Genomic DNA, 12274 nt, shown 5'->3' with positions numbered 1-12274 from the left:
ATGTTGCCTGTTGCACTGGTCTCTTAAACATGAGTGAGTTTACTATACCTTGTTGAATCTAAGCCACAGGCAGTTCTGAAGGTAAAAAGAGGTCATGTGGACATCTCTCGAGTAGACATGATTAAAACACATTTAAATAGAGGTAGACAGTAAAGGCATTAGGTGTGTCTAATCTCTCTCATCATTGCTCTTGGGGACTTTAACAAAGCCAATCTGAGCCATGAGCTTCCGAAATACAAGCAGTATATTAAATGCCCGACCAGAGAGGAGAGGACATTGGACCACTGTTACAGCACGATCAGCGGGGCCTATCGCGCGGTGCCGCGCGCTTCACTCGGACTTTCTGACCACGTCATGATCCACCTAATCCCCGCGTACAGACAGAGGCTGAAACTCTCCAAACCTGTCGTGAGGACTAAAAAACTGTGGAGCAACGAGGCTGTGGAGGAGCTTCGCACGTGTTTAGAGACCACAGACTGGGACACATTGAAGGCTGCTTCTAACAGCTTGGACGAGTTTACGGACACTGTCTCCTCCTATATCCACTTCTGTGAGGACAGCATTGTGCCATCACGCACCAGGGTGAGTTATAACAATGACAAACCCTGGTTTACTCCTAAACTCAAAAAGCTGTGGCTGGGAAAGAGAAAGGCGTTCAGAAGCGGAGACAGGGACTGCTACAGAGAGGCCAAGTACAAGTTCACTAAAGAAGTGGACATTGCCAAACATCAGCACTCTGAGAAGATGCAGCAGCAGATCTCAGAGAATGACTCGGCCTCTGTGTGGAAAGGTTTTAGGAATATCACCAACTACAAGCCTAAAACCCCCCACTCCACTGACGACTTGCTCTTGGCCAACACCCTCAACGACTTTTACTGCCGTTTTGATTGACGAGCCATCAGGCAGCCTTCACACCTCCAACGGCCCCAACAATAGAGACACTTTGGACACTCATTCCCCCACCTCTCCCCCCTCCATAGAGCCATCACCACCTTCAAACTGTTCACCTGCAACACCCGCCCCCTCACCCCACACAAAAGAGGATTTCACACCACCTCCTCCGACCACAACTCTTCATATTCATGAAGCAGATGTGAGGAAGCAGTTTAGGAGTCTGAATGCTCGGAAAGCTCCCGGCCCAGACGGTGTGTCTCCTGCCACCCTCAGACACTGTGCAAACGAGCTGGCCCCAGTGTTTTCTGGCATCTTCAACTCCTCACTGCAGGCATGTCATGTGCCTGCCTGCTTCAAGTCCTCTACCATAATCCCTGTCCCCAAGAAACCTAGGATCACTGGACTAAATGACTACAGACCCGTGGCTCTGACATCTGTGGTCATGAAGTCATTTGAGCGCCTAGTTCTCTCCCATCTCAAGACCCTCACGGCCCCCCTCCTGGACCCCCTGCAGTTTGCATATAGAGCCAACAGGTCTGTAGACGACGCCATCAACATGGCCCTACACTTCATCCTGCAGCATCTGGACTCCCCAGGAACCTACGCCAGGATCCTGTTTGTGGACTTCAGCTCTGCCTTCAACACCATCCTTCCAGACCATCTCCGAGGCAAGCTTTCCCAGATGAATGTGCCTGATCCCATCTGCCGGTGGATCACTGACTTCCTGACGGACAGGAAGCAGCATGTGAGGCTGGGAAAGAATGTCTCGGACTCCCGGACCATCAGCACCGGCTCCCCTCAGGGCTGTGTTCTTTCTCCTCTGCTCTTCTCCCTGTACACCAACTGCTGCACCTCCACCCACCAGTCTGTCAAGCTAATCAAGTTCGCAGATGACACCACCGTCATTGGGCTCATCTCGGACGGGGACGAGTCTGCCTACAGGAGGGAGGTTGAACGTCTGGTGTCTTGGTGCAGCCACAACAATCTGGTGCTGAATGCCCAGAAGACAGTGGAGATTATTGTGGACTTCAGGAAGCACACAGCCCCACTCCCCCCCATCATCCTGACTGACACCCCCATCACCTCTGTGGACTCATTCCGCTTCCTGGGTACCACCATCACCCAGGACCTGAAGTGGGAGCCCACCATCACCTCCGTCATCAAGAAAGCCCAGCAGAGGATGTACTTCCTGAGGCAGCTGAAGAAATTCAACCTGCCAACACGGACGATGATGCAATTCTACACTGCAATCATCGAGTCCATCCTCACCTCCTCCATCACCATGTGGTACGCTGGAGCCACTATCAGGGTCAAACAGAGACTGCAGCGTGTTGTGTGCTCTGCTGAGAAGGTGATTGGCTGCAGACTCCCATCTTTGCAGGACCTGTACACCTCCAGGACACTGCGGCGGGCAGCCCGGATCTCAGCTGACCCTTCTCACCCTGGACACAGTCTGTTTGACCTGCTCCCCTCAGGCAGGAGGCTCCGGTCCATTCGCACCAGAACCTCTCGCCATAAGAACAGTTTCTTCCCCTCTGCTGTTGGACACATGAACAATAACCACATGACTGTCCCCGCCACTAACACATGACCCTACGCTGTGTCACTGCATCATTTCATGTTTGGCACTGATCACCACCTGCACTCATGTATATATCTTTCTACGTAGCACTCATAATTCTTATTCTCATGTATATATCTCATGTATATCTCATGCACATATCTTTCTTTCTACATAGCACTTTAATTCTTATTGTTTGCACTGAAGCACCGCAGCAATTTCCTAATGTTGTAAACCTCAACATCTGGCAATAAACCCATTCTGATTCTGATTCTGATAATGATCCGTTCACATTCAGGCAGTTTAAGTGTATGCCATTGTGTCTGCAGCTGTTGTGTTTTTAGCTTTAACATTTGTTGCTTCTGTGTGTGTCAGATCAAGTGCCTTAATGGACTGAAACAGCCAAGCAGCCACGCGTCTGCCGCAGTAATTATCTACCTTTGCAAACACCTGTGACCCATTACACAAAATGGATATTCTGGCTTCATAAAATAGAGAAGGTAAGTGCAATCCAGATGCAGCACCAATTTGACTTAGGTGGGGGTGGGAAAAAAAACAGATGTTCTTCTCTCCTTTCGTCACTGAGGTCATTTCTGCCATAGACCTTATAACAGCATTCATTCATAAAGCAGCGATACACAATTAGAGAGAATCTGAACATTACTAAAGTGTTGAAATGTTGACCTCAGAGGTGTAAAATCACAGCAAACACAATTAGTCACACACTATCCCAGCACAGCACAGCTTAGTCCAGGTTCTCTCAAATGCTGATCTCCACTAAGCAACACTGTATACAGATTGTTCCACAGATTTTTTGGTGTTTATTGTCAAAACATATACAAACTGTATGAAACAAACAAACAAACTGAGAGCACAGTACTTTTATCCTGAGTTATAAATATTTTCCTAAAAATATACAGCATGATTATGAATCAAAACTGAAATTTCCCTCAACTCAAAGTAGATACTTGTTATTCATATTTTCTAAATGCTTGCTTTCTCCTTTTCATTATCTACTGAACTAAAGAGTCTTTAGAGACAAGGTCTCCAGGGATGAGATCTGGAGCACATGGCTATGAATAAAGCTTTAATATGGTGCAGCTATCTTACAAACCTGATTAAAACTATATTTGTCATGAAGTGTTCCAGATCTCATCTCATTATCCCACCTGCAACAGCCCTGCTCTCCAACTAAAGCAAAACACCTTGTTGCCCGAGATGCCCCATACTGTGGCAGGAGGAACTTTTACATCCTCTCTGTAACTCAAGAGTTCGTTCAGGCTCGAGCTGCATCAGTTTCACATCGCCGCTTAACATGACAGCAAGGGGAGTGTCAGAAATCTCTGATTAAAAAACCCACTACAGCACTAGAAAAGTCTTTGTTCCAGATGAGAAGAAGCTCTGACCTCCGTGAAACAGCTCAAATCACCTTCGGCTGTGAGGTTCTGTTGTGGACGGGTTTGTGGCGTGCTTTTCAGAAAGAGCACCTGAGGCTATTTCTCTTCATTTATCTCCACTGGGAGGTCCGCTCTCTCCCTCTTTACTGAAACTGTCTCCTCCTTAACGCTTCCATCGTCCGTTAGCTGTGAAGCTTCTCTTTTCCTCTCCTCCTTAACAAAGTTCTTTTCCACCTTTTCCTTCGCAGTAACTCCACGCGGTGGTTTGACATCGGCGGTGGTCTCAGTGGTAGCTGTGGAGCTCTCGCAGACAGTTGGTCCATCCCACTTTGGGATTTCCAGTCCCAGCAGCTCCATCAGCTGTTTCATGACGTCGTCCACATAACCATGGATACGCAGGTGTGCATGCTTGTCCTGCACTCACAGAAAATTGCAGCCATTGAGGTAATGGTTGATAATAATCAGTGTTTTTTCCAGCATTTACACAAATCACTCAACACTTCAAAGGTAAATAATTACACGTGCATGCGTTTGTATGTGTTGGTGTTGCATACATGACACTCACGTGTTTGGTCGGCTGCAGGTTGACAATAACCAGTTTGCCACCCTTGCGCTTGGTGAGGAGTGGGAGGTCTCCACTGGGTTTGATCTGCAGGGACGTGCCCAGAGTCAGAGCCAGGTCCGCTCGTCTAAAGAGGACGACGCCACACACAAACCAGTTCTTCATCATTCGTACATAATTGATGCAATCTATATATCCAATAGATTATCTTACAGTGTTAAATTGCATTATTCATTTATTTAGGTGTCATTTCTTGCAGTGGCACCACCTGACTTTTACTTTATGCTCTCCCTGTGCCGGGGCTAATTCTCTCCAACTACTCCAGATTCCTCCCACAGTCCACAGACATGCAAGTTAGTGGGGTTAGGTTACTGGTGATTCTAAATGGGCCATAAGTGTGAATACGAGTGTGAATAGTTGTCTGTATCTCCGTGTCAGCCTTGCAAACTGTCCAGGGTGTACCCCAGCTCGCAGCTGGGATAGGCTCCAGCTGTCCCGCAACCCCGAATTGGATAACCAGAAGAAGACGGATGGCTGAAAACCGCTCCACAGTTTTTTACTTTAAATTTATTATCATTTGAACAGCATTTTTAGTCGTCCAAATCTGTTCATTCAACAGGCAGCTAAGGCACCTGACATTGTTAAAGAATATATATTTGAATGCAATGAAAATCTATTCAATTAAAAATAAGTTTTATAGAATAAACTCCACAATGTCATAAAATGAATGAACAGAAACTATACACCTCGATAAAATGTCACGTCTTTGGCCCGTGTATATATACGTTTGTATCTGTCAGTAAAAAGGCAGTTAAAGCTCATTTATCCTGGCTGAAACTGAATGAATGGCAAGGTCAGCTTCAAGGCACTTTCTATGTCAGCCAGTCAAGGTACAGCGCGTGAGTTACTCTTCAGACTACAGCTTTTGCAATTTGATTCTATAACATACTTGTGCTGTTTGTTAAAGCCACACTGAGCGTTTCCAGTGAGCGTTCACTATGAATTCTAATCAGTTTGTTCTAACTTTGAAGAAATCCGCTCAAGGCTGTCAAGAGATATTGTGTTCATATGTGAGAAGCAGTCCAAACCAAACACACAGTCCCTCCCTCTGGCCTCGGCTGTTACAGTCACAAAGGCAAAAATGGCAAACAAATAAATAAAACAGATACTAAAACAGATACTTAGTGTATGCAGCTCCAATCCTAAACCACAAATAAAATAAACACAACTAAAGCCAGAAATCAAATTTCAGTATATACAGTCTGATCACACGCAACACTTCCAGCTGTGCAATGAACACATGCTGAACTCCTGCACTGTGCTGTCCCCTGCTCGCTTGAGCTCAGACAAATTTGGTCGTTTTCATCTTCAAACCGGTGCAACGGACGGATTCCCAGGTCTGCGCCCGGACAAATCCACTGCATGAACTGCAGCTAAACCTCACATTGATTACAGCTCGGTAATTTTTCACCTTTTTCCGCTGCCATGAACACATAATTCAGAGTTCAATGGTCAGAGCTCCAAATCTCCCCTTTGTACTTTAGTTAGTAATAATACATCCATTACAAACGGCGCATCAAGGTGACACATAAGCAATAAGAGGGTTTTTTTGTTGCAGAGGGAAAGAATGCAAATGTTCACACTCCAGAGGAAAATGGGGACATCAAAGCGCACTGCAATGCATATATAATCCCTAAAAAGGTTTTCAAATAAGGTCTTCTTTGCATGTCAGGAGCAATAGCAGAGCCACAGAAGGCTAAAGCAAATCATCAAACAGTTTCCACATTTTTCAGTTCACAGGATGTGTTTGAACTACTGCTTTCGCTTTATATTGAGAAAAAAAACCCAGACATGTCAGAGGAACTCTGACAGAAAAGAGCATACATTTTCTGTTTCCGCCTTATCAAAGCAGATGGTTAAACAAAGAACATCTACAATATAAAGTAAAAAAAGGAGTTCAAACTACTGCACCTCTCACCTGCTTGCGTCATCTGCTTTGTTCAGGTCTCTGTCAGGAAGAGCATCCTCCCAGTCAAGTATAGTGCTGATCAACTTCCCTCTTTAGTATTAAGGAAACACAAAGGAAATAATAAATCAACAATGACTCACTTTTCGAGTCTTTAAAATGCACAAGCCTACGCATGTGTCACCTGCACGCTCTGAGCCCCCTGGATCGTACCACCTCACAGTAGCGTCCTGTCGGTTTCAGGCCCATCACACCGATCACCTTTTCTCGGACGTACTGCCTGGAAAACCAACAAGAATTCCATTTAATTCTCAGTGCGTCCACAGCAGCTTTACATGAATTACAAGAAAGAAGATCAAGCTGCTCCCAAGGCATCAAAGCAAGGTCTAATTTTACACAAAGCCTGACACTCAGTGGCTACTTCAAACCACACGTCTTTTAGACCTAAACGGTGGACTTTCCAAAAAGGTTCTCTAAAGATTTCAGGGATTTAACCACATCATGAAACTCTCGCAGACCTGTTTAAACATGCATTAATTCTCAAGCCCCTTTTTTTCCACCTAATCCCGGCGGTAATCTAACAACTTTGAAGGTCACTGGAACAAAGTAAAGTCACTGCAATGTTACTGAGAGCATTTGGAGATAGTGAGTGTGGATTAAGCTGCTGCGGTCCTGCTCTTTCCAGATTCATTTCACATTAGGATCCCTTACGTGTGCAGGGGGAACCACTCCTTACATTTACGTCTTTGAGTGTTGCCAGTTTTTGTTTTTACCTGCTGGAAGTGGAAACCAGCATGGGGTTTCTACTGCTGCGGGGCATCTGCTTCAGGGCTCTTCTGAGCAACTATCTGTGTACTTATGGAACTCCTCTGAATACATAAAGAGGAATACTACCACGGCATGTTTTGATCAACACATTACCCATGTAGATTGTGTGCAAATTCCAGGAGGGAGATGGTAGAAAGTCCATTGTGACCGTAGGAAATGTAAGGTGCAGGACTCCTTGGATACGTGCATTCTTAAGCAGTAAACATAAACAGATCCTCTTATTTGCATGCTTTACGCACTATGTGGCAGCCTTGTGCTTTGCTGCTGGTACTGCCAAACAAGCGCCTAATGAAATGTGAATTCAATGTAAGACAAGCTGTTTTTATCAAAATGTAACTTTTTGTGTTTGTGTGCATGCACATACCTGCCACACTTCTCACACTCCTCCACAAACATGTTCCCATGAAGCTCTGATAACAAATCCCTGACAGAGAGAGGCAGATGATATTCGTGTTATTCACCGTCGCCAACGCAGATATAACTTTTTGGTGCCAGAACTGAAACTAAATAACCACCAATGTTATAAAATACTTTTTAAAGTAGATTCGTTAACTGAGGTTTCACTGCCTCTACACCCATATGAACCTGAGCGACATCCTGGCTTCAACTCTTCCGGGAAGGCTTTCCACGAGGTTTAAGAGTGCTTATGGAAATTTTTTGGCATTTTTCCTAAAGTGCATTTGTGAGGTCAGACACTGATGTTGGAAGAGAAGGCCTGGCTTGCAGTCTCCGCTCTAATTCATCCAAGGGTGTCCTATTGGTTTGACGTCAGGACTCTGTGTAGGTGGGTCAAATTTTTCCACACCAAACTCGCTCATGTGGGCCCCCCCCACACCATGATGCATGCTGGGTGCTGTTTTTTTATACACCTGTGGCAATGGATTAAATGATTTGAATGGCTGAGTAAATGCTTCTGCCAATATAGTGTAATAAAAACCTGTGAATATTTCAGCCAAATACCACCGATTCATGGCCTGTTACCGTACATAACATCCAACAAAGGCTATTTCGACCCAGGAAAAACCCTGTAATGTGAGGACACTACAGCTCAACTTTTTCTCTATCCTTCTTTTCAACTTGGACTCTTATAAATATTCTGAGCACTCATATTAGTTTCTGAGCATCACCTGCCACCTGTGCCGATTAGGCCCAACTGGTTTCCTTCGCCAGCTTAATTATTTCCTCAGAGAACCACCGCTACGCTTCCTGGTCTCGTTTAAAAAACCTGACCGAGGGTGGAGGAAGGCTTAGAAAAACCCCCCGAAAAACCCCCCCCGGCTTCCAGGGAAAGCAACCCTTCCAATATGCATAAAGGCTGGATGTATGTGCTGAATTAAAAATAGGACTCCTGGCCTTGGGTTAGTCCAACATGGCTGTGTAACCCAGACTCAGACCAAACATTTTCCATTGCACTGAAAATTATTTCAAGCTATTCACCGCAGCTGTTATCACACAGCAGCAGCTTCAAAATTTACACAATGAGTCACATGTGGGAATGAATTGATATGATTGGGGGAAAACAACAGTAATGTGGTTGCTGCATGCATTTCATAAACAAGTCAGGCTGAAAGCTAAAGAGCTACTTTACACCTCCTCCATTCATTCTGCTTCAGCTCCAAAGCATTCATCGTGAAAGTTAGTGATATTCTTAAGATCTGACATATACTGTATAGTCGCATATAGAGAATAGCAATGTCTCCACGATTTAAATTACCTGGGGAAGCCTGATCGCACATGCAGGCCATCCACATTCTGGCTGATGAGATATTTGAGGTACCCTGCCCTCTGCAGTCCCAGGAGAGCCATGTGAGTGAAGCTTGGGCGAGCATCTTCAAATGTAGTATCAAAATGAGGTGACTCACCCTTTTCTTCAAGAGTCCACACACCCTTGGGACCCCTGAAAGAAAATAAAGATTAGAGAGGAAAACTTTTGTTGACTATGTGGATGATGTTCAATGTGAAATTGTTCCGTTTCTGCTCCTGTGATTATCTGTCAGTTGTGGATGTCTGAATGGTTGGATGAACACAGTGGTACACTCGCTGCTGGAGCTGTCTAACACCGTGACAGTTGCCAAGTTACTCTGAGGGCATGCAACTTATCATTAAGCATCAGACGATAGAGCGCATCCTACAAATCCAAAAATACAACCACATGTCTCATCTTTTGCTCTCAGCTTGGACTTTAAAAACCCCGTCTTTCAGCCGACCGGCTCAAAGCCTCATCGGCAGTGAGGGAGTGATGCGTGCATCGCATACAACACCCTAATCACCCCGTGAACGATGCTGCGCGACATTAGTCTGTGAAGCTGTTACATTTACGTATTAAGGTGTCAGTAACAGTAACTTAATGAGCTGAATTTCTTCTGATCTGGAGTACGTATGTTTATGTGTGTCTGAGCAGCAGAGGGAACACAGTTTGCATTTGTGAGCTTTATGTGTATGTTTTAATCTTGGCTCTAATGATAAACCCTCCAAGGTCAACTCCACCTGGCTGACAGGCGAAGCAATGAAATATTAATTTGCCTTCACATCCGAGTATTTATGCGTTTGTGTGAATTCACATAATCTATAGTACAACTGAATGACTACAATGAAGACCTCTATCCGCTCCACATCTCTGCATTCGGGAGGCAAACATTTGCCACAGTACCAAAGACAATCTAAGTAGACAATAGAAGTATTTTCCATTATATTTTCAGTGCGTGTTACACAGTGCTAGACCTTATGTGAAGTAAGCAAGCACCACCCTCCTCTGCTCAAATCACGGTACTACAAGAGAAACAGGAGAATAAGCCGAGAGGTGCTTGTTACATCTCCCAAAATACCAAAAAGATATCAGAAATGCTCAGCTCACAGTGAATAGATTGATTCTTATATAGTGCTTTCTATTCTCCCAACATGCCTCATTTACACAAGCACTTTTTTCCCCTTATGCTTAAGCGCTTACTTACATTGGAGACCAATTTGGGGTTAGGATCTTGCCAAAGAATATTTGGCATGCAGACTGGAGCGGCCAGGGATCGAACCACCAACCTACTAATTGGTAGATGACCTTCTCTATCTCCTGACCTCTCCGACTTTCAAGAACAAGGTTCAAAGACAATCAAATATTGTCGTAGTCCTGACTTAATTGGACTCAACACAGGAAACCTCACCCGGCCCAGACATGGAAGGGATTGACAGCTTGATAGCTATTTCTGGATCCTGTGGGTGGTGGTGCATGGCTGTTCTTAGTTGGTGGAGCTCATGACTGCACAACACAGCTTTTCTGCACACAGTAACAATTTCTGTAGCTATGATATTTGATGATGCTAATATGTGCTAATCATAAGAGAACAATTAAACAAATTAAAAACAAACAAACAATCAGAATCATTCATTTGTGCTGCCTATTAAATTTCATGACTTCACTCTTTAAGGTCAATTAAAGCATAAAATTTCCATCTGAAAAATATTCAGTGACAAAACCGTGAAGCAACACTGGCCAACTTCGGGCTCAAAGGATAAAACACACTTGGAAGATTTTATCATTAAGCAACAGTGAGGTTTTACTGCCAGTTTTAATCACTGCTGATCAAAACTCTAAATTAACAGCATTATAATAATCGGAATGAATCGGTAACACTGACTTTTTTTAAACTGATAAAATTTCTTAACTGCAACTCAGATTTCATAAAATCAAAACAATCAGATGCTACATATATTTTAATTAACAACTAGGCGGCATCTTCTGTGGATACTGCATCTATCACAATGGCATAGATTCACAGTAGAAGAGTCTTGGTGGAAAAACATCTGGTGCATCATTAAAATCAAAGCATGTGACTGCAAATTTTTTGATTTGCTCTGCTGCCATTAAATTCAAAATTAGCTAATATTTTACGCGAAGTAGTAAAATGTCTGAATTTAAACACTTTAACTGTTTCCTTTTCTGTTGTGAAAAAAATGTGGGTTTATGAGATTTGCAAATAATTAGACTGTGTTTTTAATTCACATTTTACTCAGTGTCCCAACTGTATCATCTGCCAAGGTGATGATGGTGATGATTTTGACCTGCTGTAAGAAAAGAACTTCCCAAATCTGAGATAAATTAAGTATGTCTTGTGTTTTCTTTTCTTAAGATTTGGGCTCCAGAAAACAAACATAATATTTGTTTTTGTTGGAACTGTATTTCCTTCTTTGCACTTCTAAAAGAAAATGTAACTTGGCCTAGAGGTGCACAATCTATGCAAAAAACTGCACGTCAACATAAAAAAACAACAACAAAAAAACACTTTTGTTCTTGTCTCACCTGAAGTCGGGGATACCTGCCGAGGTGCTGATCCCAGCTCCCGAGTGGACAACCAAGTACTGAGATTCTTTAATCAGCTGAGCTAGAGTTTCCACCTTGGCCTTCAGCTCCTCAGGATTATCAAAGTGCTGCAGCAGAAGAGAAAAACGCGACTTCAAGAGCTGACCGAGAGCCACATTCAAATCAAATTACAATGAATAAGTCTGTTTGACAAAAGGTACAAGCACACAGCTGTAACACAGTTTATTACAGCTCAGCACTGATTTAAAAGAAACACTGACAGTTTTGAAGTACTGGTATTTGTGACTCCTCTAACCCCCTCCCCTTGTAGCTTTCAGATCTATACGTGTGTGCTGAAGATAGTATCAGTATACGATCTGTGCACTTCCTAATAAAATACGTATAACTAATGTGATATTACTCGTGGATTATTATCCGATGCTTGGAGACAAACAGAAGCTCTTCGTGTTACTTTCGGATGTTGCCGTTTTTAAAGACCAAGCTCTCCAAACGTACTATGCGACAAACGTCCGCGGCTAACCTGCTAGCGACCTGCTCTTAAAGCTTCAATTACCTCAGGAAGTCCGCAGACACCTTTGTTTGCGTACGGCGTGAGTCCAGCTGCATAATTCACAGACATGGCTGCAGACGGTAGTGTACTTTTGTTTTTTTTTCTTTAATAAAATTAGTCGTGTTTTGTCCGGGCGGCGAAAATTTACCAAGCGATAGTTACGATGACGACATCAAAAAGCGACTGGGTGATGCTGCATTCAAG

At 43.9% G+C, this 12274-nt stretch overlaps 1 protein-coding gene across 1 annotated transcript; it reads right to left on the bottom strand.

Moving 5' to 3' along the window:
- Positions 1–3151: 3151 nt before the first annotated feature.
- Positions 3152–12242, bottom strand: sirt6 (sirtuin 6). Its single transcript, XM_080907260.1, has 8 exons — positions 12074–12242; positions 11500–11627; positions 8923–9105; positions 7573–7632; positions 6565–6660; positions 6393–6473; positions 4418–4541; positions 3152–4266 (listed from the first exon to the last, which is right to left on the bottom strand). The coding sequence occupies exons 1-8, from the start codon at positions 12137–12139 to the stop codon at positions 3949–3951; spliced, it is 1056 nt and encodes a 351-aa protein (XP_080763386.1). The 5' UTR covers positions 12140–12242; the 3' UTR covers positions 3152–3948.
- Positions 12243–12274: the final 32 nt, after the last annotated feature.

This window comes from Rhamphochromis sp. 'chilingali' (genome assembly GCF_963969265.1).
Source record: "Rhamphochromis sp. 'chilingali' genome assembly, chromosome: 16".
Taxonomy (NCBI): domain Eukaryota; kingdom Metazoa; phylum Chordata; class Actinopteri; order Cichliformes; family Cichlidae; genus Rhamphochromis; species Rhamphochromis sp. 'chilingali'.
The sequence above is the reverse complement of the archived record's forward strand: the minus strand, read 5'-3'. Positions and strand labels throughout refer to the sequence as shown.